This window comes from Eriocheir sinensis, chromosome 8 (genome assembly GCF_024679095.1).
Source record: "Eriocheir sinensis breed Jianghai 21 chromosome 8, ASM2467909v1, whole genome shotgun sequence".
Classification (NCBI taxonomy): domain Eukaryota; kingdom Metazoa; phylum Arthropoda; class Malacostraca; order Decapoda; family Varunidae; genus Eriocheir; species Eriocheir sinensis.
In genome coordinates, this window is record NC_066516.1 from 7,869,859 (window position 1) to 7,896,669 (window position 26,811).

Here is a 26,811-nt window from a genome sequence, read left to right on the forward strand (position 1 = left end):
CACAGGGCCAGTCGAGCTGCCGCGGTCAGTGCGAGGCCAGGCAACCAGGAGGGAAGACGTGCGTGCGTGCGTGAGTGCGCGCTCTTCACTTCCACCAACTTCCTACAGCAGCCGTCGCTCTTCAGTGTTTGTTGAGAAGGCAGAAAAAAAAGTGCTTCAGTTCTCAAGAGGAAAACTTCCATCACGCACTGACACACGCGAGGGAGGAAAAAAAGTGATACAGAAAAGAAAATACGTTTTAATATTCAGTGAGGAGGGAAAATAGTGAGGCTTGAAGTGTTGTGAGGCCCCAGCATGAGCGAGAGGCTGCCGCGGCGGCCAGGAGCAGTGCGCTAGCCAGCCACCCAGAGCCAGCACGCCCCAGGAGAGGAGCGAGATGCAGGCGGCGCTGACGGTGGTGACGACGGCGGTCCTCCTGCTGGGAACTCCTGGACAGAGCGGCGCCTCGGCAGGTGAGTCAGCTGGGTGGTGCCACGCCTCCTGTTACCTGTTGTTGGTGTGAGTGAATATTTGATGTGTGCTTTTATTACTTCACGGGGGCTGGGTGATGTGTGTGTGTGTGTGTGTGTGTGTGTGTGTGTGTGTGTGTGTGTGTATGAATGTTTGTGTGCATGTGTTGAGCTGGTGTTTCATTTTCTCCCGCCTTTGTTGATGTGTTTCATAGATTCTTGTTAGGGTGCTGTGTGTGTGTGTGTGTGTGTGTGTGTGTGTGTGTGTGTGTGTGTGTGTACACCTAATGCACATACTTTGTTCAGAGGAAACGTTGCCGCAGTCTTCTTACCTACCTCTGTTTTTCTTTTTTTCCATCCGTTGATTTGCATGTCTGTACTCTCTGATCTTATTTTAACTTTCTCCACCTGCATGTACTACTCTCTCTCTCTCTCTCTCTCTCTCTCTCTCTCTCTCTCTCTCTCTCTCTCTCTCTCTCTCTCTTTGCCGGGTAGTTCTGAGCTCGTGAGGATTTATGCACTCCAATTACTGCGTGTAACCCTCACTTTCAGGTTTTGCTTTATAATGCAGGAGAGAGAGAGAGAGAGAGAGAGAGAGAGAGAGAGAGAGAGAGAGAGAGAGAGAGAGAGGTTAAAACAAAAAAGAACTCGTTGTCAAGAAACTGTTTATTACACCAGCTTCTCTAACTCATGAATACTGTGGTGGTGGCGGCGGCGGCAGTGGTGGTGGGAGTGGAGACGGCGTGTGTGTGTGTGTGTGTGTGCGTGTGCGCGATTAGCTAGTATGTTTCGTGATGGCTTCAGTAGAAAATTCGTAGTAGTGGCTTCGTTATGTAGTTGTGGTAATACGTTATGAAAGAAAGGAAGGGGAGGAAAAATTATATATCGGCATGAAATTAGGCGTGCAAGGGAGGTTGTAGGTAATATTTTTTTTCTATTTTTTATTCATCTTTTTTATGTAGGAAGTAAACTCTGGTATGGGAGTGCAAGGTAGTTAATAAGTGCAGGTGAGGTTGAGTCTTACCTGTGAGGTGTGGAGGTAGCCTGTTTGTGTGTGTGTGTGTGTGTGTGTGTGTTCGGTGTGGTGCTCTCCCTCCAGCGTCACTTACCTATCCTCATCCTCATCTCCTTTTCTTAGTTATTCATCTCTGCCCTCATCTCTTCCCCTTAATTCTCTCTCGTTCACCTCAATCTCAGACTTGTTAACTTCTGAACTTGATAACTCGTTTCTAATATCTGAATTTTATAAAGCAGCGGCGGCGGGTTTTATGCAGTATTATATTCTTTACTTCTATTTATTTTTGTCCGTCCAGTCTTATAATGCAAGCAGTCTTATAACAGCAAGCATTTCCATTCTTGCGTGCACTCGACGGTGGAGCTATTGGTACCTGGCGTTGATTTATGTCTTCCTGTTGATTAGACTTGGCAAGGAGAACGAAGATGATGGTAGTGGTAGCGTGCAAGGGCGTGGAGGTTGGTTAGCAAGGAGTTTGGTAAGGAGGTTGGTTGGTAAGGAAGTTGGTTGGTAAGGTTGGTTGGTGAAGAGGTTGGTTAGGTATGGAAGTTTTTTTGGTAAGGTTTTCAAGGAATTTGGTTAGTAAGGTTCGTAAGGAGGTTGGTAAAGCGGTTGGTTGGTAAGACGGTTGGGAAGGAGGTTAGGTTGGTAAGAAGGTTGGTTGGTAAGGAATCTGGTTGGTAAGGAGGTTAGTTTTGCAATGAGTTTGGTTGGTTAGGTTAGTAAGGTTGGTTGGTTGGTAAGAAGGACGAACAAAGTATTAGTGTGCAAAAGCGAGGAGGTTCATTCCCGAGAGTTATCAGAATCTTACTCAATGGACGAAGCAGCTGCACGCGACTGTATTAATAAATTTCGTGTATCCGCTCGCTCTCGCACGCTTACCCCGCAAGCCAATCGGTGCTCAAGTTTACCGCATCGACAGCACACACAAAAGTAACTTCTTCCTCTTTGTTCCTCATTCCCTCATTCACCATTTCTCATTCCACCTTTGCTAACCTCCCCCTCATCCCCTCCCCCCTCCTCCCCTTATGTCTCTGTGCCTGCAAGTAATTAGTCCACTCACACCCTCTCCACCAAGCTTCTCATACTCTTCCTCGCCTCCCTCACCTCGTCTCCACCTCCACCCCTCACTTATCTCGGTCCGATTGCACGCGATTGTATATTAAGTTCGAGTATTCGCTCTCTCACACTCTCCCCCCAAGTCAAACGGTCTTCAAATTAACCGCCTCGACAGAACACATGTAATTTCCTCCTCTTCATTCCTCACTTCTCATCCACCATTACTCATTCAGCTCCTCCTCCTCCACCCTCTACCCTCCATCCTACCCTTATGTCTCTGTGCCTGCGAGTAATTAGTCCACTCACACCCACTCCACCCACCCACCCTTACTTCACCTCCCCACCTCCACCCTCCCTCACCTCTCCTCCACAAACGCTCCCAGCCCCAGTGGTTCATCAGACACACGCGGGCAAGCTCTCTGTGGGGCCCTGTACTTAAATTCCCTCCTCATTGCGAGTCGATTATTGGAGAATCCCCGTGGAGGGTTTGCTCGCCTAACTGGATGTCTGTGTACCTGTTTGTGTGGGGCCCTGCGAGACACCTGGACACGTCGACGCCCTGTAATTGGAGGCGAGGTGGAGCAGGTGGAGGAGGAGGTGTATTGGTGTTCTCTCTCTTAGTCGTCTCTTCTTTTATTCTTTTCTCCCCTTCCATCTCCCTCACACACACTTGGTTTTATGGAATAGTGTAAGTCTAGCACGCGCGTGGGTTGGAGAACATCACATAGGTTCACGAGGCAGAGAAAGAGAGGGACAAAAAAAGCAGAATAGTCCCCCCCTGGGAGTGTGAAGGCTCATGTTGCAGGGCTGTACGAGCGATATCTGGCGGTGTGGCGCAGATGGCAACAACTTTGGGGTGTTTATTTTTTTGTGCTTTCTTTCTTTCGTTCTTTCTTGATTTGTGTATGTGTGTGTGTTTGGGGGTAGGAGGGAGGGGTGGCAAATGTGTGTGTGTGTGTGTGGGGGGGGGGGGGGACGGATGTAGTGTGTGTGTTCCATTAAATGACTAAGCGCTGAGGAATTTGCCTGTTTTATGGTTTCTACTACTACTACTACTACTACTACTACTACTACTACTACTACTACTACTACTACAACGAAATCTAGCCCGCGGTTGGATAAGGTTGCAAGTGTAAGTCTTTTGGCACCTGAGATCACCTGCAATTAGGGTTCAGGTGAGGACAGGAGTGAAGGTGAGCAAGGTGTGTTTGTGGAGGGGGTAGGGGGGAGCATGGTGTCGGTGTCGGAGTCGAACCCTGGCCGCCCCGACTGTCACCTCGACGCTTTATCCTCTTTGAACAACACCTTCAAGCGGATTTTACTTATAAGCTGCTGCCTCGTCGTCCTCGTTCTCGTCCTCCTCCAGTTCTTGTTCTTGGTTTCTTGGTTTCTTGTCCTACTTCTCCTCCCCCCTCTTCTTCCTTTACTTTTTCTTCTTTTCTTCGCTTTCCTTCCTTCCTCCCCCTTTTCTCCTTTTCTTTTCTTTTCTTTTATTTATTATCTATTGCCTCCTCGTCCTGTTCTCGTTCTTCTTGTTCTTGTTCTTGTTTTCTTGTCCTCCTTTACTTCCTCCTCCTCCTCCTTGCATTTTTCCTTTACTTCTCTTTCCTTCCTTCCTCCTCCTACATCTCCTTTTTTTTCTTTCTTTCCGTTTCTTTTTCTTCTTTTCTTTCCTTCCAGCTCCTCCTCCTGCTTCTTCATTCCCCCATCTTCTTTTCTTCCTTTTTTTTTTATCTCCGCCTCTTCTTCATTCAGCTCCTCATCCTCTTCGTCATCCTCTTTCCCTTTATCCTCCTCCTCCTCTTCATCCTCCTTCATTTTCTTCTCTCCTCTTCTCCTCTTCGCCTTTCTCCTTATCAGCGTACACCCTCATCCTTTTCCTTCAGCAGACCGATGTTAGCCAATCGTGTCCTAAGCAGCAACTTGATAGGAGTGTCGTCAGACGGCTCGATGTCCTCTCCTCCGATGGGTTCAAGTTTGTTCCTCGATAATATGGGACTATCCACTTAGGGCTGAGGGTTATATTCTTAATCGTATCGGACTCCCTTTGCGGCTGTTTCTTAAGGCCACAGAAAGGATTAACCGGATTTCCTTGGGTGATTCCCCCTTTCAAGATTCGACAGTCAACACCCACTCACGGACACCCTCGCCCCTTAACGCTGCACGGAGGGAAGAGGAACTAGAAATACATGGATAGGAAACAACCATTAACACGATCTTTCTTTGTCATGTCATCTTTTTTGTTTGTTTGTCTTTGTTGATGCATAAGTCGTGTAAAACTATCACTAGGGTCACAAAACAAGCCATGGTAATCCCAGCAGGAACTTCTACGAGAGGGTTTTGAAACAGGCGAACTGAGGGGCAGAGACATTTAAGAATACAAGCTTCAGTTTCTTCGCTGTTTGAGTCATTGCGTGGATTTACAATAGGGCGTTTGAGGGTCTTGTTTTAGCTGCTGGAGGTGAAGAAGATCGTTTTTATGTGTGTTGATTGTTATTGTTGTTATTTTCGTCGGTGTTTGGAAAGTAGTGGTTGTGAGTTTTGCAGTTCGTTAATTTTCCCAGCGCATAATTTTCCCCAATTTATGTTTTTCGGTTTCCTGTTGCGTGATGTTATTCTTCGTTTCCATTATTACTTTTTCCTTCGGTTGTTGTTTTTTCTCCTCGATGCGCGCACACACACACACACACACACACACACACACACACACACACACACACACACACACACACACACACACACACCATCATCATCATCATCATCATCATCATCATCATCATCATCATCTCCTGTCACCATTACTTTATTTACATTTCATTTTATATTTTCAGTTAATGGCTGCAAAGTCAATAAACCATTAACTATTATCTCCCTACTATTATCGTTACACACACACACACACACACACACACACACACACACACACACACACACACACACACACACACACACGACAATCTTTCTATCTTTTTCATTATCATTTTTTTCTCTTCATCAATCGTCCTAAAGAGCCGCTCATCCCTGTCCTCAAGACGCCTGACATTCCTCTCCTCTAATTCTCCTTCCTCACCTCTCTCTCCTTCTCTCCTCGTCTGTATTCCTCCCTCCCTTTCAGTACTATCTCCTCCTCTTCTCTCTTCCTCGCTCCTCCAGTCTTCTTAATAATATCCTGCATTTCCTATCCTCACCTTTCTCTCCTCTCCTCTTCTCTCCTCTCCTCTCCTCTCCTCTTTCCGTCTGTAGCCCTTCCTCCTGTTAAGTACCATCTCGCAGCTCCTCTCCTCTTTCCTCCACTCCTTCATCTTCGTACTACTATCCTGCATCTTCTCCTCTCGTCTTCTCTCTCCTCTCCTCCATCTTCGTCTCTCCGGTAAAGCACTCCAGTCCGTCTCATCTCTCCTCCTCTCCTCCTTGCCCTTATCAGCCAAGCAGCCCCTTGCCTCTCCTATCCTCACTACCACTTAGCGTTATCCGGCTTGAGGTCAGACTTGCGCCCTCCTATCCTCGCTTCCTTCGTTCGTCTTATTCTCTTTCCTCATATTTTTCATCCTTGCCTCTTCTTGTTCCTTCCTTCTGCACTATCTTTTTATCCCCCCTTCTCGTCTTTCTTTTCCTCCTCTATCTTTATCCTACCATCCCCTCTTTCTCGTCATTCTTCTCCTTCGCTTCTTTGTGCTCCTTCTTCCCTATTCTTCACCCTTCTATTATCGCTTCTTTGTCCTTCTCCTCCTTTACTATCCTTATCCTTCTATCTTCTTTCCTTGTTCTTCTTCTCTCTTTCTATCCTCATCCTTTTATCCCCGTCTTTTCGTACTTTTTTTCACCATTTTCATCCATCTGTCCTTACTTCCTCGTCCTCCTCCTTCTCCACTATCCTCCTATCCTATCCTCATCCTCCTCTTCCTCCACTATACTTTTCCCTCTCCTTACGGGTCGCTTCTGCCTAGCCATCATCCATCCCTGTCCCCGCCCACCTGTCTGAAGCCATGGCCAGGTGTATCATTCCCAGGGCAGTTACAGGTCGGCTAATCATAATTTATTCAAGGTGGCAAGGGTGGTGGGTGGCGGAGGTGGCGGCGGCGGCGGCAGCGGCGGTGGTGGTGGTCAGACGGGTCCCCAGGGGCGTCGCAACAGCTGGTGGAGGGACGAGGAAAGGGAGGGAATGGGAGAGGGAGGGAATATTGCATAGGGGTGATTTTGGCTGCGGCAGGACGTTCTGAGTCTTCTGTAATTAAGGGAAATATTTGAGTTGATGTTTTTTTTTCTTTTTTCGTTCCCTCCCTCTCGTTCATTCTCTCTCGATTGTCATTCCTCTACCTCCTCCTTTTCTTTTTCTTCCTCCTCCTCCTCCTCCTCCTCCTCTACTTTTCCTAATCGTGTGCAAGCCATCTGACTAACCCCAAGCATTCCCCTTTTACATGCAAACCTTTTACGTCTTATCTCCCTATTCTCTCTCTCTCTCTCTCTCTCTCTCTCTCTCTCTCTCTCTCTCTCTCTCTCTCTCTCTCTCTCTCTCTCTCTCTCTCTCTCTCTCTCTCTCTCTCTCTCTCTCTCTCTCTCTCTCGTCACGTTTTACAGTCTGACTCATCTTCCCTCACACATCCCTCCTTACCTTTCCTTCCCTTCCCCCCTACTCATGTCACCTGCCCCAATTTTGCACACCTGTCACCTCCCCAAGTGTCATCCAGTACCTTCACCCTTCCCTCCCTTCACCTTCTGTCTCCTATGGCTCACCTGTCCCCTTAATCCCAAGGTATAGAGGTGAAGTCTGGCTCCCTTCAACAGTTAATTAATGGATAAACGGGTAATTATTTAACAGCTATCTTAAGGTAGTAACTAATTAACGGAGGGACTTCACAGGTAATCGTTTAAAGAGGAGGAAATTACGATTGCTCCCTTCTAGTCTGTCTTATCTATCTTGCTATACATTCATTTGTACACTTTTATAGGACCAGTGATTAGGGGACTTATTTATGCCCTTCAGCTGCTCTCTTTACTGTAAAAAAAATGCATTATCCATCTTTTCCAGTCCTTATCTATCCATATCTTTGTCACACACACACACACACACACACACACACACACACACACACACACACACACACACACACACCGCCTAGTAACGACAGACACACCTGGATGGTAACAAAGCGGCGGGGAGTGACTGGGCTGGGCGTGGTGGGTCCAGTGGTAGGAGGAGGAGGAGGTGGCAAGGGGGTTACGCCAGCCGTCCCAGAGAGTGTAACGATCAGTAGTAACGAAGAGGAGTGACGGACGACGGGAGGGGAGGGTGACAGCATGAGAATAGGAGACTAATGGTGAGGTAACAGCGCCTAAGGAGAGGGACAACAAAGGCCCGAGGCAGGACGGACGGACGGACGGACAGCGCGCTACGAATAGGAAAATAACAACGTGACAGCGTGAATGGCGGATACACGCAACTAAGTGACGTTACAAAGGATAGAGTGATAAGTAAATGAAGGACAAATAATAACGTGACGGTGAATGACGGTAAACGCAGCTAAGTGACGTTATGAAGGCAGGAATTGAGATGAGTGAATGAAGGCCTGAATTAACAACGTGACAGTATGTGAATGACGGATACGCGCGAAATAGTGTTGCAACAATGAAGGAAATGGGGACAAGTGAAAGACTGACATCGTGACCGTATGTGAATAATGAATAACATCTAAATGACGGTTTGAAATTGGAAATAGGGATAAGTAAATGAGGAACTGAAATAAGGACACACTAATGAAACTAACGTGACAGCTTGAATGACAATAACCCAATTAAGTGTCGTTGCGAAAGAAAGGAAAATGAATAAATGAAGGAAACACTGAAGTAAGACACAATTAAGAAAGTAACGTAACAGATTGAATAATGGATAACGCAACTGATTGACATTACATCAGAAATAAATAAATATAAGTGAAAGAAATTGAAATAAGACACCATAAATAAAGTAACGTTACAGACTGAACGACGAATAACCCAACCAGACGACTGCATGAATATAGAGAAAGAATAGACATACGTAAGCAAATACATGACTAATAAACTCGCTCCGCCTGGGCATAATCAAGTTACCATGCGTGGGAACGGAAGGAGGAGGAGGAAGAAGTCAGGCAATAACGGAGAGTGTGTGTGTGTGTGTGTGTGTGTGTGTGTGTGTGTGTGTGTGTGTGTGTGTGTGTGTGTGTGTGTGTGCCTTTGCTTCCCGGGTCAGTTTTAGGTCAGGAGTGGCCCAGGGCGAGGCAGTAACGGGCTGCTAACGGAGGACCAACAGGCGGTAAAGAGGAAAAAACAACGATAAGTGCTTCCGAGGCCACCAACAGCTTGTAACGGGTCAGGAGTGTACGTGAGGAGGGGTGGACGAGGCGGTGGTGGAGGAATTGGGAGGAGACAAGAGGAAGAAGGGGAAGTGAAAGGAACGAGGGTAGGAAGGGGAAGGGCAAGAGAGAGGGAGAATGGGGAAAGGAAAGCAAAAGGGTAAGGGAAAGAAAAGAAGGAAAAAGGTAAGAAATGGATGGAAGTGAAGGGTAAGAGAGAGGGAAGAAGGGGAAGAAAGAGGGAGGAAGGGTAAGGGAGGATGACGAGGCAAGGAATGGGTAGCAGTAAAGGAGAAGGAAAGAGGAGTATCAGTGGTAGAGGACGGGGAAGGGAATGGGCGGAGGACGATGGGAGGAAGGGGAAGGGAGAAGAGGGGAGCAAGGGGTAGCACTAAAGGGAATGGAAAGAGGAGTAGCAGTGGTAGAGGAAGTATAAGGGTAAGGGATGGAGGGGAGGAAGGGGAAAGTAAGAGGAGTAAGGAGAGTTTTTTTCTTCTTCTTACATGGGTCTTAAAGGAGAGAGGGGGGAAGGGCAGGAAGGGTAGTGAAGAGGGGCAGGTCAGTGTGGTTCATGTAAATAACTTGCTGCTGCCACAACTACTACCACTACTACTACTACTACTACTACTACTACTACTACTACTACTGCTACTGTTACGCTGCTACTGCCGTTTCTACCAGTACATAAAAATCAACTATATAGTACTCCTTTCTACACTACTACAACAACAACAAAAACTACTACTACTACTACTACTACTACTGCCACAAATTGCTCTCACTACCCAAACACACCACCACCACCACAATACCATCAACTCCCAGGCTTGGAGGAAGGAAGGGAGGGAGGGAGGGAAGAATTACGTAGGGGAAGGGAGAGGAAACAGAGGAAGAAATTAAGGAAGAAAGGAGAGAGGCTTCATCCAGTGGGCCTCATTCCCTTCTTCATCTCCCTTTACAACTCCCTCCCTCCCTCCCTCCCTCCCACCTCCTCCTCCTTCTCCCTCTCCTCCCTCAACCAGTCTCTCCTCCGTAACCCTTTCCCTTCTTCCCCCCCCTCCCCTCCTCCTTCGCTTACCACAATATCATTCCTTCCATTCCTCCTCTTTCCTTTCCTCCCTTCCTCTCCCTCTCCTTCCTTGCACCAGAACTCGTTTCCCTCCCTTCCCTTCCCTCCCTCCCTTCTAGCCCTCCCTCCAGCCTTCCCTCCCTTCCCTCCCTCTCCCCTACAATCAAATGCTCATATCATATGGCTGTGGCCTTTGTGTGTGTGTGTGTGTGTGTGTGTGTGTGTGTGTGTGTGTGTGTGTGTGTGTGTGTGTGTGTGTGTGTGGATACGTGCGTGTTTATTACCATGTTCGTTCTCTCTCTCTTTGATAACTCTGCCTTCTATTTATTGTTTTAATCTTTCATGCATTTCCATTGATTCGTATTTCTGAGTAACACACACACACACACACACACACACACACACACACACACACACACACACACACACACACACACACACACAAGGACAGAGGGATGAGGATGATGAATGGAGCGGACAAGAACGTGTCGACTGCGCCCAACATCTCCGAGGGCCGCAATTGCCTTCAAGCTTCCAGGGTACAGCGAGAGAGAGAGAGAGAGAGAGAGAGAGAGAGAGAGAGAGAGAGAGAGAGAGAGAGAGAGAGAGAGAGAGAGAGAGAGAGAGAGAGAGAGAGAGAGGGAGAGAGGGAGAGAGAGAGAGAGAATCAGTGAAGCAGAAAGATGTAAAAGACGCAGAAAGGAAAAAAAAGAAGTGAAGGAAAAGAAAGCACCAACAATATTGAACTGTTAAACATGAAGGTGTAGGACGAGGGAAAAAAAGAGGAGTAGGAGGGGGAGGAGAAAGAAAAGAAAGAGGAGGAGGAGGAGTGCAGGGACCGAGACAAGGGAGGGAGGAGGGCAGAGAGCTAAAGCGAGAGAGAAAAAAAAAAAAGGCAGAGGAAAGCACTGATTGCGGGATGGGTCTGAGTTTTTTTATCTTTTGGTTGAGAGAGACGAGGCAGCTTTTCATTATCTCAGTGTTGGGACCGCGGAATGGCTGTTGTGGTTTGGAGGGAGAGAGAGAGAGAAACGGAGAGATATAGACAGGGAAGAAGAGACGGGGGTTATGGGAGAGGCTAGGGATACAGGGAAAGGCTGGGTTAGGAGGAGGATGGACCAGTAATGGCGGAGAGGGAAGGAAAGATAGAGAAAGAGGGATGGACGGGTACGTGGAGAGTTTAGGGGTTCAAGGAAGGTTGGTTTGGGAGGAGGATGGGCCAGTGAGGCGTTGGGTTAAGAGGAAGGGGCTATAGAGGGAGGTTTAGGTGTGGGGTAGCGATGGTTTGGAGAGAGAAAGAGATATAGAAAGGGAAGGAAAGATGGGGTTATGGGTTAAAGGGAAGGTGGGGTAGGGGGGTCAGTGACGGCGTAGGGGGTAGGGTGAAGTGCTGGGGAGAGGAAGGGGGGGTTTGGGGGGGTAGTAGCGGTGATGGAGTTAGTGGAGGGGAAAAAATGGATGAGGGTCGTGTTTGTTGTGGTTTTGAACGTGGCTCGGCATGGATGAGAAACAGAAGGGAGTTGATGTTTTGAAAGACGGAAAAGCAAAAAAAAAAAAAAGTGAAGATTAAGAGAGAGAGAGAGAGAGAGAGAGAGAGAGAGAGAGAGAGAGAGAGAGAGAGAGAGAGAGAGAGAGAGAGAGAGAGAGAGAGAGAGAGAGAGAGAGAGAGAGAGAGAGAGAGAGAGAGAGAGAGAGAGAGAGAGAGAGAGAGAGAGAGAGAGAGAGAGAGAGAGAGAGAGAGAGAGAGAGAGAGAGAGTCAGTCGAACCAACCCGTAGTGTTTCTCTTTGCATAGTTTTGTACAGTTTTATCAACTTGCACGTTTTGTTTGCTGTTCTTTCATTAGACTCGTGTTTATGCATCCTCATTTGTTAGTGTGGGTTTCTGCATTCTTTTTCTCTCTTTCTTTCTGATTCTTGTTGACTCTATTAACTCTCTCTCTCTCTCTCTCTCTCTCTCTCTCGCTCTCGCTCCCTCTCCCTCTCCCTCTCTCTGCTTATCATCTGCCTGCATGCATTTCTCTCCTAATTGAAGTGTCTCCTTGATGCATGTTAACGAAGTGACGCATGACAGATAGGTATTCGAACCGCCAAACACACACACACACACACACACACACACACACACACACACACACACACACACACACACGGAGAGCAAAGACAAACACATGCAAAATAACCCCTACGAACGAGTCACGCAAACTGTACCGCGGAGGGAGAGAAAGAGGGAGCGAGAGAAGGGAGGGAGGAAGGGAGGGAGACAGAACACCCATTTACCGATAACGTATCTCTCCCTGGCGGCCGAAATGAAGTAAACTGTCGTGTTCCTCGCTTATTCTCTCACCCTGTGGAGGAATGAAAACGTCAGTGGAGCATTTGCGACCTTATTTACGTCTGGGAGATAAGGTTAGTTAGCCCCCCCCCTTCTCTCCCTCTCTCTCGGTGTTCCATTATCGTAACGTCACGTAACATATGTTTTGGCGTTATGAGGGATGGGGGGCACGTGTTCCGCCGCTCCGTCATGGCTTTCCTTTTTTTCACCTCTAATTTCTTACTTGGCTTCGTGCGTGTCTCTCCCCGGCGGCTTTCTGGTCCCTTACCTGCCCTACTTAGCACCTGAGGGACTGCCGGCTCTTTTCTCCCTCTCTCGCCCTTTATTTCACCCTAAAGCCCCTGCATGCGACGCCCCTCCCTTGCCGCACGTCATCCCTCACTTCCACACACACATCAAAGGGACCATCTCACACCACCCTCACCACACCTTAACACTGCGGCAATTACTGGTATATCATGACACCAGCACACCACCTCCAGGACCTCAACACTACCCTCACCACACCTTATCACTGCATCAATCACAGGTAATACCACGACACCAACACATCACACCACCTTCACCACACCCCAACACTGCGGCAGTCACAGGTACATCACCACACCAACACATCATAACTATAATATATCATACCTTATACTATACCCTTACCATACTACCTACCATCATCTAACCATCACTTTCTTATACTGTACACGATACTCTGAATTTACTCACACAATTACCAGATCCGCGGAAGGTAGCGTCACATCACCACACCCGTGACACTACCGGTAACACAATCCCACACATATTCTAAAAACACATCCTTAACTTCCACATATACACCAGAGACCCCCTTCACATTTCAGGCACACTTAACATTACTATAACAGGTAATCACTACAGCAGAACACCACGTAACACTATCATCACCAAAGGTAACACTACTTAACACTTTCTATACCCCCAAAATATATACATAAGGAAAGCACCATCATCTCACAACACCTACATCCTTCCCCTTCTCTCTCTCTCTCCGGCCATCATACCAAATACCAGCACCATCTCCCGTACACCTATACGCCCCGAGAACGCATCACACCTGTCCATACCTGAGAGAAGCCTCCACATCACTCTCACGCGGAGCCCATCACGCCTAACTGTGCTCACCTTCCCTCCACCCACACCTCTCCCATACACCCATATCTCTCCCCCATGCCCACACCTCTCCCTAACACCCATACCTCTCGCCTACATCAATACCTCTCCCCGGCAGCACTTCGTCACCGTCTCACTCACTACCTTTCCCTTCCTTCCCTCCTCTCCCTTTCATTCCTTTCCCTTCCCTACCCCCTTCTCCCACCATCATCATATTCCCTTTCCCTCCCATTTCCCTCCTCTTCCTTCTATCATTGCTTATCATCATTCTTCCTCACGTTCTCTTCCCTCCACTTATCATCCCCGCCTCTTTCATTCCCCTGACTTCCTCCTCAACCCTCCCCTCTTTTCCCCTCCCTTTCCTGCCTCCTGAACCCCTCACCACCTCCCACCGTCTCTTCCCCTACCCTTCATCTCCCTCTTCTCTTCACATCACCACCCATCCACCCCCATTAACACCATCCCCTTTTTCCCCTCCCTTTCCTGCCCCCTGAACCTTAATCCTCACATTACTCTCCACCGTCTCTTCCCCTCCTTTTATCTCCTTCTCCCCTGCAATCATCAGCATCCCTTTCCATCACACCCCAAAAGTTATCATACCCTTGCCCTCCCATCGAATGCTTTCATCCCTCTCCCCCCATCACCAGCATCCCTCCCCCACACCTAAGACACAGTATCAGACCCTGGCCTTCCTTCCCCACTCCTTCATCTCCCTTTCCCCTCCCATCACCAGCATCCCTCCCTACTCCTTCATCTCCCTCTCCTCTCCATCATCACCATCCCTCCCCACAACCTAAGACACAGTATCAGACCCTTGCCCTTCCTATCCCATCCCATTACTAGCATCCCTCCTTCCCTCCCCACCACACCCCATCATAGACCCTCCCTTACCCTCCCTTCTCCCTCTTCATTTATCCGTCGCCGCATCGCTCCGTCACCGCCTCCTGCACGTAACGCTTCATCTCCGCGCACCTCGTTCACACCCGCCACGTTAATATCCTCGACGCTAAACACCGGCCGCCATTAATACACGCTGGACCGTAATAGCGAACACCATTAGTCCTCGACGCCGCCGCTTATAGGGAAGGGAAGGCTTTTAGGTGGCCCGCCCGGGAAACACGAGGCGGGCGCTGGTCATTACGGGAGAGGGGGAGATAGGGGGGGCTGGAAGATCGAGATGGAGATGGGAGAGAGAGAGAGAGAGAGAGAGAGAGAGAGAGAGAGAGAGAGAGAGAGAGAGAGAGAGAGAGAGAGAGAGAGAGAGAGAGAGAGAGAGAGAGAGAGAGAGAGAGAGAGAGAGAGAATAATGAATGACCAATTCCGAAAGACACATATGTAGTCAGATTTATGAACTTTTGACAAACAAAAGAAAAAAGGAACTAGTAGGAATTCGAAGCCGACAAAAAACAAACATAAACAAAAAACAGCTATAGGCCTTTGTCACTGAAAAAAAAAAAAACATGCTAAAGACAGGGAAGAGACAGACAGACAAAAAAAAAGCAGACAGACCAACGGTGAGAGCCATTTAATCAGGGAGAAAGAAAGACAAGCAGGTATTCAGACAGATAGACAGGCAGACAGACAGACAAGCAGAATCATTAACCCAGAAAGAAAGGAATGAGTAATGTCACCTCTCTCTCTCTCTCTCTCTCTCTCTCTCTCTCTCTCTCTCTCTCTCTCTCTCTCTCTCTCTCTCTCTCTCTCTCTCTCTCTCTCTCACTCCACCCCCTCCCTCTCGACGCGTGTGCCGGCTTGCCTGTCTGTCTGTGTCTGTCCTAAAGTGAGGGTCTTATGGGGCAGGCGTTTATGCTTCAGTGTCGCCGCTTTATGATGTGTGTGAATAGGTCCCCGTGTAGCTGTCAGCGGCGGGGGCGTCTTCCATATGTCAAAGAAGAGGGATACGGGGGACTGACAGGACCGGCGGGGTAGGAGGGGGATGACTTGGGGGGACTGAGAGCACCAGGGGAGGGAGCGCGAGGGAGTGAGAGGACATATATGGAAAGGAAGAAAGGAGAAGAGGAAGGAAGCGATGAGAGAATGGACGGTAAGGAGGAGGAGGAGGAGGAGGAGGAGAAGCGTGATTAGTGATATTGTTCGTATTTTGGGCGTGGGAAGCGAAAGATGTGTGTGTGTGTGTGTGTGTGTGTGTGTGTGTGTGTGTGTGTGTGTGTGTGTGTGAGTGTGTGTGTGAGTGGGAGGGGAAGGGGGCCGTGTGTGTGGGGGTAGGGGGAAAGGGAGAGGAAGGATGAGCTAAGTTTGCGAGGAGGAGAAGGAGAAAAAGGAGATCATGGGTAAACAGGAAGGAGGGAAGAAAGGTGAAGGAGGAGGGATGGAGGAACCGTTGACAGTAAGAGGAAGGGACGGAGGGGATTACAATAAAGAAAGGGAGACCATAGATAAAGGAAGTGCTCTCTCTCTCTCTCTCTCTCTCTCTCTCTCTCTCTCTCTCTCTCTCTCTCTCTCTCTCTCTCTCTCTCTCTCTCTCTCTCTCTCTCTCTCTCTCTCTCTCTCTCTCTCTCTCTTCTTCTTTTTTTTCTTCTTCTTCATGTCCCTCTTCTCCCTCCAACCGTTATTAGTTGCATGAATCACGCGATAATTAATGATTTTGGAGGTTCCCTCACACACACACACACACACACACACGCTGATGGTATCTTGAACCCAACACAAAACTTTCGATTCGGCGTCCTAAGACTTATACCAGCGATGATTACATAGGTTTAATATTGAGAGAGAGAGAGAGAGAGAGAGAGAGAGAGAGAGAGAGAGAGAGAGAGAGAGAGAGAGAGAGAGAGAGAGAGAGAGAGAGATGTACGCAGGGTCATAGAAAGAGAGAAACGATCGATACTACATCTAAGTGTTTTTTGCCCCGTTGTGTCGCCGCGGGCCAGGAATGTCTCGCCGGCCCTACACACACACCTGTCATTGTGCTGTCCTGTAATTAACCGGCGGGCCGTGAGGGGAGCCGAGGAATGTTCGTGACTGGCGGGACTCACGATGGAGGGAGAAGGGAAGGGGGAGACGGAAGGAGGAGGAGGGGGAGAAGGGGTAGGGGAAGGAAAAGGGAGGAGGGGGGAGAAAGAAGGGGAGTAAGGGGAGAGAAAGTGAATGGGAGGGCGTCTTCGTGGGTGTAGTCATTAAGCTCACGAGAGAGAGAGAGAGAGAGAGAGAGAGAGAGAGAGAGAGAGAGAGAGAGAGAGAGAGAGAGAGAGTAACAGCTAGACAAGGAGATACAGACAGAAAGAAAAATACATACATACATGCACATATTCATACATACATACACATATACATACAGAGAGAGAGAGAGAGAGAGAGAGAGAGAGAGAGAGAGAGAGAGAGAGAGAGAGAGAGAGAGAGAGAGAGAGAGGTGACATGTGGTGAGGGGAAGGGGACACGTGTGACGCAGGTCCGGATATAACATTTCATATCTTTTTTTGCTTCATCTTTTCTCCTTCTCTTACAACTTCTTTTCGGATACGTTTTCGGCCCCTTTTTTTCTCCTCCTCCTGCCGGCTTTTATTTTTCTACCTCCCCCTCTCTCTTCCTTCCGTCTGTGTCTCTTCTTTCTCTTCTTCCTCTTCCTCCCCCGGTTGTTACTTCTCTACTTTCTCTTTTCTTCTTGTTCCTCTTCTTTTTTTCTTCTGTTCCTCTTCCTTTCCTCTTCCGGTTCTTACTTCCCGACCTCCTCTTTTCCTCTTGTCCCTCTTTTTTCCCCTCCTCTTCCTCCTTCGGTTGTTATTTCTATACCACCGCTTTCTCTTTTCTTCTTGTTATTCTTCTTTTTCCCTCTGCTCCTCCCCCTCATCCGGTTGTTACTTCCTCACCTCCTCTTTTTATCTCTTGTTTTTCTTCTTTCTCCTCCTCCTCCTCCTCCTCCTCCTCTGGCTATTACTTTTATACTTTTTTCCTCTTGTTTGTTGTCTCTCTCCTTCTGATTTTCCTCCTCTTCCGGCTGTTACTTTTATACCTCCCCTTCTTACTTCGATCTTCTCTTTCTCCTCTCTCCTCCTCCTCCTCTTTCTTGTTCTCTTCCTCCTCCCTGTTCTCCACCTCTTCTTACTACTGTACCATCCCTTCTTTTTTCGGTTTCTCCTTCTTCTTTTTCCTTCCTCTCCCTCTTCTTCCTTTTCTCTCTTAAGTGGTCTGTGAATGATGTTAGGAAAGTTTTCATATGTGACTCGGTTTTCTTTCTTTTTTCTTTACCAACTTTTAATTATTGGTAGGTTTAATTTTGTTTGTCACGTTTTATATTATGTTGCTGTTCTTACTTCACCACCATCATCAACACACACACACACACACACACACACACACACACATAAAAAGAAAACACATTCGTCCACTTGAAGTCGAGACACTTGCGTTATCGTGTCGTTTAGCAGAGATTGATGGTGACCTGATACGCGGGAGTCTTCGGAGGAGGAGGAGGAGGAGGAGGAGAAGGTGCTGGTGGGGTTAGTAGTGTAAACAGGAAGCCATAAGGACATAAGTTTTTCTATATTTTTTTATTTATTTTTGCAGCCGTGATTTTGTGTGTGTGTGTGTGTGTTTGTGCATGCGTTGGAAGGATGAATGGAGGGTGTGGTGGAGTGAACAGAGGGAGGGAAGGAGAGAAGGAAAAGGAGAGGGAGGGTTGGAAAGGCAAGGAGGTAGGGAGAGAGAGCAAAGAGAAGGAATAGGAAAGGGAGGGGAAGGAGGCGGAGAGGGAGGGAAAGGAACAGGACAGGGACGGGAGGGAAGAGGAGGTAAAGGGAGAGAGGAGAGGGAAGAAGGGGAAGAGAGGCAATGAGGGCGGAAAAGAGAGCAGAAGGAAGGAAGAGGACAGGGATGGGAAGGAAAGGAGATGAGAGGAGAGAGGGAAGAAGGGGAAGAGAGGCAGTGAGGGAGGAAAAGAGAGCAGAAGGAAGGAAGAGGACAGGGATGGGAAGGAAAGGAGATGAGAGGAGGGAGGGTGGGGAAGGGAGGCAGATCGGTAATGTGACCACGCAACAGGACTCTAACCAACCCACAAGGACCACCGCCGCCGCCGTCTCCTTCACTCATCCCATCTTCCCTTCCACTCTCGTCTTCCTACTCTCTAATCTTCTCTTCCCCTCCTCCAGGCACTATCTATTTTCTCTCATCCTTCTCTCCTCTCTTCTTCCTATACGTTCACCTTTTATCACTTCTTTCATTTGTCTCGTTCTTGGTTACTCTTTCATTCCTAGAGAGTAACATTTTCTCTCTTTTCTTTCTCTTCTCTTACACTTTTTCTTTTCTTTCTCTTCGTTCTCCTTCTTTATCTCCTCTGCGTGATGCCTTGTTTATGCTTTCTCCTCCATTCCTCTTCTATTTCTCGAAAGTAACAAACAAATTCGAACACTACACACATACATACATACATACATTCTTTCGTAGTCTCTTCTTAAGGTTCGTTGTATAGCATGTGATAAGGAAGGGCATACGCTAGCAGGCCTAAGTCACTTCACTCTCACACACTCTTAACATTATAAATAGGTTCCCCGCTGGCCAGACTTCTTGTATCACTCCATCCTTTTAATCACAGCCTTCGTTCTGCTTATCTCCTTTCATCACTTATCTGTTCTTCTCTATTCTCCATCACTACTCTTGTCTTTGCCCTCCATTCCTACCTCCCTGTTTCCTTCTTTACCTCTTATCTCTCATCTCCCTTTATTCTCCTCCTCTTTTCCTCTTGCTTCTCCTCCCCGCCTGTTGCAACTGTACATACCTTCCTTTTTTCCTTCAGTTTATCTTTTTTTTGTCTTCCTTGCCAAAACCATCTCATCATTTTGTTCTTTACTTTCTTTATCCTCATTTTCCTTTCATTATGCACTTACTTTCATTCTCTCTTACTCCCCACCCATTAGTCATCCCCTCGTCCCTTCCCTTCCTTCCCCCTTACTTCCTTTCCTCCCCTTCCTCCGATCTTCCTTCTCTCCCCCGCCTCCCCGTTTTCCTTCCGCCCCTTCCTTCCTCCCATCTTCACTCCTCTCTCTCTCTCCTCTTCACTCCTTCCCTTCCTCTCCACTATTCCTCCCCTTCCCCTCCTTCCCCCTTCACTCCTTCCTTTCCCCTCCTCCCAATCTCCCTCGGCCTTTCCCCTCCTCCCCTTCCCCTCCCTACCTTCCCCTCCCCCCCCCTTCTCTCCTCCCCTTCTGCTCCCCCTCTTCACTCCTTCCCTGAACTCTCGTACACGTGACTCAGCCCTGGAGGAGAACTTTACGTGTTCACAGGAAAAGAATATTTACAAAACCCTTGTCGTGACCCAACCGCAGCGACCATGTGGTGATAAATGAGCTCGACCCCTCCTCCCCCCCCTCCGCTACCACCACCACCACCACCACCACCACTGCTATTATTACGACCTTAACTGCCACCACCACCACCACCGTCACTGTCACCACCACAACCAACGACCTCAAACACGCATCTACCATCATTTTTACTAGTCTCAACAAACATTAGTCGTTCTACCACACATCGTCAACTTCATCTTCATCATCATCACTATAAATACTACAGTAACAATAATTTCGACCCCCGACTGCTTTACGACTGCAATACGAACATGATCACCACCACCACCACCACCATTATCACCACCACCACCACCACCACCACTTCACCGACAGTCTTCACTCACCACAAGACAAACGATCCTTCCAGTACCGTAGCAACCAATTTTCACCACCGTCATTTCTTCACCACCCACCACCACTACCACCACAACCAAAACCAGACATCGTCAACTCGTCAACGTGACATCTACGAACTACGACCACTTGAAGGCGAGATAGTTGCGTTATCATGTCGTTTAACAGAGGTTGATGTCATTGTCTGTCATTGTCAACATCATCGTCATCATCATCATCATCGTGTCTTTTTTAGTACCATACAACAACCACACATAATAATCAGAACAAAAATAGACATAACAGTGACCTCTACCACCACCATCACCACCACCAGTCTAGCAACACCATCACCACCACCAGACTAGCAACACCATCACCACCACCAGACTAGCAACACCACCACCACCACCAGACTAGCAACACCATCACCACCACCAGACTAGCAACACCATCACCACCACCAGACTAGCAACACCATCACCACCACCAGACTAGCAACACCATCACCACCACCAGACTAGCAACACCATCACCACCACCAGACTAGCAACACCATCACCACCACCAGACTAGCAACACCATCACGTTCCAGCGACCAGTAAACGGCAATAACACGCACGCTTTCTCACCTGTCGCCCCGAGAAGGTGTGGAACTGGCAGGCACGTCGTCCTCCTCCTCCTCCTCCTCCTCTTGTCCTCTTCCTTCTCCTCCTCCTTCCCTTCTTTCTCTACATACAGCATTCCTCCTCATCGCTCTCTTTCTCTTATTGCATCTTCCTCCTCCTCCTCCTCCTCCTCCTCCTCACTGGGCGTTTTCTTGCATTTTTCTCCAGTTTTCATCTCCATATTCACCTCACAATCCCTCCACACCCTTCATTCCCCTCTCCTTTTCCTCCTCCTCCTGTTCTTTCGCCTCCTGCTCCTCCTCCTCCCAACCGCTTACTGCTGAACCTTCCCTCTTTCTTTAGTTTCTCCTCTTTTTTTCTCCTCTTCCTCTCCACTATACCATTCCATTATCTTGTTCCTTATCCTTACTTTTCCTTCTTTACTATCTACTTTTATTCTACTTAACTCCCTTCACTCATCCCTCCGTTCCTCCCCCTCCTCCCCTCTTTTCCCCACATCTTGACACACACACACACACACACACACACACACACACACACACACACACACACACACACACGGCGCAGACTAAGACCCAGCGGCAATTCTATTATGTTTTATTATCTGTATTTTCTCCTCATTATCCTTCTTGCGTGGGTCAGTAGGTGAGAGAGAGAGAGAGAGAGAGAGAGAGAGAGAGAGAGAGAGAGAGAGAGAGAGAGAGAGTGTGTAGGAATTTTAGATTTTTTGGTGTTCTTGTTGCGTGGACATTTACTTCACAATTCTCGTCTGTGGGATGAGGTGTGTGTGTGTGTGTGTGTGTGTGTGTAGGTAAGTAGGTAGGTAGGGCGGGGACATTTAAATATTACTTATGTGGGACATTTAAATATTACTTTTGTTCGAACATTATAATTAGTTTTTAGGCCAGAGAGAGAGAGAGAGAGAGAGAGAGAGAGAGAGAGAGAGAGAGAGAGAGAGAGAGAGAGAGAGAGAGAGAGAGAGAGAGAGAGAGAGAGGAAAAATAATCGCCGCCAATTTAACCATATTAGTAGGAGTTAAATAATCGTAAAGTCACATTACCTTCTGGAGGAGGGAGTGGCCAGGAGGGGCGGTCGTGCACCCGGGAGGAAAGGAAGGGGGAGAAGAGACGATGTGTGGGAGGGAGGCAAGGAGGGGAGAGAAGAAAGGAGGGAGGGGGGGAGGGAGTTAAATGGAGCTGCGGTGGCCGAGACACGAATGTGGAGCAACAATAATCATGAGGAAGTCTTTGTGATTGAATTTATTAAGGTTGGCTGCGTTACCGCACAACCCACGACCACGAGAGACAGAGAGAGAGAGAGAGAGAGAGAGAGAGAGAGAGAGAGAGAGAGAGAGAGAGAGAGAGAGAGAGAGAGAGAGACTAATTAATGTCGGTGATGCTGCACGGCTGAGTGGAGTCGCCTTGAGTGCATGAGTGGCCTCGAGGGTGAAGTGGACTGGGCCGCCTCAGGTGCAGGTGGCGGAGGCGTGCTGGAGAGGTGGACGACAACTCCTTAAAGCGGGGCGATGCTGTCCCTGGGAGAAGTGTGCCTGCTGGCGAGAGAGAGAGAGAGAGAGAGAGAGAGAGAGAGAGAGAGAGAGAGAGAGAGAGAGAGAGAGAGAGACTGAGCCTCCTGGACCTGGCTGGCCCCGCTGGGTGCCTGCAGCCAGGGGAGGACGTTTGTGTGTCACTGGGATGTGGAGGTGTAGGTAATTATTATATGTATTTTGTAAAGTGAGGGACAGGACGGATTATTTACATAGGAGGACAATGCTAACCTGACGACTGTAATCGCTTGCTTGCATTGTGTGAAAAATCTAGACGTTACCAACATGGAGTTTGTTCTCTGTTGTTCCAGATGGCCCGCCTGTGCTGCGGGAGCACCCGAGCAGCGTGGTGGTGCGCCGTAACGAACCCGTCACCCTCAACTGCGCCGCCTCGGGGGACGCAAGAATTAGGTGGTTTCGTGACGGCGAGGAGGTGACCACCTCGCCACAGGACCCTCGCGCCCACCGCGTGCTGCTGCCCGCCGGCTCCCTCTTCTTCCTCCGCGTCACCGCCACCAGGAGGGAGAGCGACGCTGGCACCTACTGGTGCGTCGCCTCCAACAGATACGGCGCCACGCGCTCCCGCAACGCCACCCTCACCGTGGCCACGCTGTCCTCCGAGTTCCAGAGCGTGCCGGAGCCCGCGGTGAAGGCCCGAGTCGGCGACTCCGTCAGCCTGCCCTGCCGGCCCCCCCGGGGCACTCCGCGGCCGGAGGTCACCTGGCTGAGGGACGGCCGCCAGGTGAGCGACTCGAGCCGCGTCCGGGTCACGGAGGACGGCGACCTGGTCATCAGCCAGGCCGTGGAGAAGGACTCGGCGGTGTACGTGTGTCGCGCCCGCAACGCCGCCGGCAGCCGTGAGGCCCCGGCCACGACGCTGTCCGTCATGAGTAAGTGTGTGTGTTTGTGTGTGTGTGTTCGTCAACACTCTGTAAGCTCCTCTCTGCATATTTGACTATATATAGCTGCATGTGTGTGTGTGTGTGTGTGTGTGTGTGTGTGTGTGTGTGTGTGTGTGTGTGTGTGTGTGAGTACACTCCCTCACGCAGGTTCTCTCCCTCTCCGCAGCGCCGCCCTGGTTCGAGGAGCGGCCGGCCAACGTGACGGCGGCGTCGGGCGTGGTGGTGGAGCTGGCGTGCCGGGCGCGGGGATCGCCGTCGCCCAAGGTCACGTGGCGGCGGCTGGACGGCAAGATGCCGCTGGGGCGCGCCACGCTGGAGGAGCAGCGGCTGGTGCTGCAGGAGGTGGCGGCCGCGGACTCAGGCGTGTACATGTGCGAGGCGGAGAGCGAGGCTGGCCGGGCCGCCGCGCGCGCCACGCTCACCGTCGTCGACGCCCCGGAGCTGACGCAGCGGCCACAGCACCTTCAGGTGATGGCGGGCGAGGACGCGAGCGTCTCGTGCCGCGTGGAAGGTGAGCCTCGCCCGATGGTGGTGTGGCGGCTGCCCACGTTGGACAGGACCGCCCTCCTTGCCCCCGGCCAGAGCAGCGGCCGCGCCTCCGTCAGCGAGGACGGGCACACGCTGCTGCTGCGCCAGACGGCCACCGAGGACAGCGGCACCTACTACTGCTGGGGCGTGAGCACTGGCGGCGGCGTGAGTGCCTGGGCGGAGGTGGTGGTGGTGCTGGCGCTGCCCCCGCCTGTGGTGGGCGTTGGGCCACAGGACCAGAAAGTGGCCCCTGGAGGCGTGGCGACCTTCCGCTGTGAGGTGGTGAGCGAGGCGGCCGAGGCGCGGGTCACCTGGCACTACCGGCCGGCCGCCCACCTGCCGGCACGCCCCCTCTCGCAGGGCGACGCCGCCCCCGATCCCCGCCTGTCGCTTCCCGACAACGGCGCCCTCATCATCAAGGACGTGCGCCCGGAGGACGCCGGCATCTACAGCTGCCACGTGGAGGCGTCGACAGGCAGCGTGGAGCAGAGCGCGGCGCTGCGCGTGTCAGAGGACGCGGGGGACGCCGAGCCGCTGCCACTGCTACCGGCGCCGCCCACCAAGCCGCGAGTGGTCGACGTGAACGGGACGGCGGTGCGGCTGAGTTGGCTGCCCAACTCGCAGGAGGGCGGCGAGTGGGCGCAGTGGTACTCGGTGGAGTACTGGCGGCGGGGCTGGTCGGAGTGGCGCGTGGCTGACGCCGTCACCACGCAGGAGTCGTGCGTCGTGGACCAGCTCGCCCCCGGACACACCTACACCTTCCTGGTGCGCGCCGTCAGCAGTCGTGGCGCCTCCTTCCCGAGCCCCTGGTCGGACCCGGTGACGGCGAGGCCGCGCCGCGAGTCTGGCCTCGACGCAGACCAGGTGCGTCAGGCCCGCCGCCGCCTCGGCCGACCCGTCCTCACCCTCAGCGGCGCCACGGCCACCGCGCCGGACAGCGTGTTGCTCACCTGGGAGTTCCTGGCCCCGAGCGAGGGCGCGGTGGAGGGCGTGCTAGTGTACTCGGTGGCAGAGGGCAACGGCGGCGGCGTGCAGGTGGCCACCGTGCTGGGCGCCGCCTCCTCCTCCTCCTCCCACGCGGTGCACGGCCTGCAGCCCTTCACACCCTACACCTTCTTCGTGGTGCCTTTCTGGCGCAGCGTCGAGGGCACGCCATCCAACTCCTACTCCCTCACCACCCCCGAGGACGGTACGTGTGTGTGTGTGTGTGTGTGTGTGTGTGTGTATATTGTATTTCTTTTTGTGTCTGTTTGTTGTATTTGTGTGTGTGAGTGTGTGTGTGTGTGTGTGTGTGTGTACCTCTCCATGCCTGTCTCACCCGACCTCTTCCCCCCACAGTGCCGCTGGAGGCGCCCGGCGACGTGCGCGTGGCTCACCGCGATGAGGGCTCCGTCCTCATCCAGTGGTCGGCCGTGGAGGGCGCAGCGGTCCGCGGGCGGCTGCTGGGCTACCGCGTGACGCTGAGCCACAACGGCAGCCACAGCACGCAGACGGTGGCCTCGCCCTGGCTGGAGGCGACCGGCTTGCAGCCCGGCCGCCTCTACACCGTGCGGGTGGCGGCGCTCACCAAGGCGGGGGCGGGGCCGTCCAGCGACCCCGTGCTGCTGGACACCCGCAGCCTCGAGGAGGCGCAGAAGGCTGGTGACGGTGGAGGGGGCTCGGTGCTGTACGCACCGCCCCAGCCCGCCTGGCTGGTTTACCTGCTGGTTCCCCTGGTGGTGGTGCTGTTCCTAGCCACGGTGCTGTACGTGAGAAGGCTGCGGCACAAGGCGCCGCCCTCCAACCCGCCTCACGCCCCCTCCCTGTACCAGGACCCGTCCCTCTGCCCCGACCACCACTCCGTCAACATGTACAGCGAGCACAAGCTGTGGCGGCCCTCGGAGAGCGACAAAGACTCCAGCCTGTCCTCGACCCGCCTCCTGCGGCCCGACCAGCTGAACAACGAGTACGCGGAGCCGCGCGTGCAGCGGCCCAACGAGGCCACGGAGCCCTACGCCACCACGGCCCTGCTGGCGCCGCCCTCGCCCCACCTCAAGCAGGGCACGCCCTGGCGCCACCACAGCGACGACTCCGGCGTGCAGGTCAACTGGGCCGCCATCCTGCCACCGCCCCCGACATGCCCACCTCCTCCAGATCTCGATTTGGGTGACCCATCGACTAATAGCCCATACAAGGGCACTCGAAAAGCTTCATCACAGTACGACAATATGGGCGGCTCAGAGCAGTACGAGTGGCCCTGTGACGGAGCCTCAGAACACACCTATGACGTGTACACGCAGGTGGCGCCGTGTAACCCTCGTGAGGGTCTCCTTACCTTCAGCACCCTGCAAGGACGAGGAGCAGGTGGTAGCAGTGCCGGAGCTGGAGTCGGTGCCACTGGAAGGAGAGTGCGTGTAGATTGTCACCTTGTTCGGCCCGTTGAGCCTCCCCGCAGCAACACACACTAGAGATGTTGTGATGAGCCTCCGGCGGGACCTGAGGATACAAGTGATACTAAAGATACGTGATATGGATAACTTCGGTGCTGAGAGCAGCGGGTGTCAGCCTCTGGAACACCCTCGTGGTGTGGTGCTCCCGGCGGGACTCGGTGCTTCCACTCAGTCAGGAAGGCGCCGAGACGCTGCCGCTCTTCGTGGTGCCCCGTCCTGCCCCTCCGGACTCCTGAGGGGCCGTGACCTCTTTCCTCACTCTCCCCAAGCTTGCCATTATCACACCCTAACCAGATCTTTCACGATAAAAGAAAGCCTATAAGCTCTAGGACACTATAGTCACCGTACCACCCAAAGAGGAAGTCCTCCGCACCACGCCCTCATCCAGTGAGAGTGAGACCCCAGCCTGCAAGCCGTTCCCTCCATGCCCTAGTGAATGAGAAGAGCCCCACGCCAGCGAGACGCCCTAGTTAGGCTTCACCGCCTCAGTAGTGCACACCCACCGTCTGCCCTCCCGCCACACTGTGATAGCTCCCATCCTACCCCCCAGCTCCCCTTCTTCCCCGCGCCCCGCATCGCTAGTCACTTGTATATATGTACATACCAGATTATTTTTGTATTAAAATATTCCTCTTTGCTGTTGAAATGTGTTTTTTATTCATTTGTCCTAAAGCTTTTTGGAAATTCGAAATGCTGTGTAATTTCTTTTTTCAGCTTCTTAAAAAGCCAAGTGAAAATATAC

General features: G+C 51.1%; 1 protein-coding gene across 1 annotated transcript; it reads left to right on the plus strand.

The window, feature by feature from the left end:
• Nucleotides 1-26,715, plus strand: LOC126995449 (roundabout homolog 2-like). The gene is made up of 4 exons (XM_050855001.1): nt 1-452; nt 22,522-23,100; nt 23,279-24,829; nt 24,979-26,715. Exons 1-4 carry the CDS (start codon nt 377-379, stop codon nt 26,085-26,087), a joined length of 3,315 nt encoding a protein of 1,104 aa, XP_050710958.1. The 5' UTR covers nt 1-376; the 3' UTR covers nt 26,088-26,715.
• Nucleotides 26,716-26,811: the final 96 nt, after the last annotated feature.

Excerpts from the sequence above, each read along its gene's own strand:
- LOC126995449 (XM_050855001.1), top strand. The coding sequence starts at position 377 with ATGCAGGCGGCGCTGACGGTGGTGACGACGGCGGTCCTCCTGCTGGGA. Across the intron at positions 23,101-23,278 it reads CACGACGCTGTCCGTCATGA|CGCCGCCCTGGTTCGAGGAG; the intron begins GTAAGTGTGTGT and ends CCCTCTCCGCAG. Across the intron at positions 24,830-24,978 it reads CCTCACCACCCCCGAGGACG|TGCCGCTGGAGGCGCCCGGC; the intron begins GTACGTGTGTGT and ends TTCCCCCCACAG.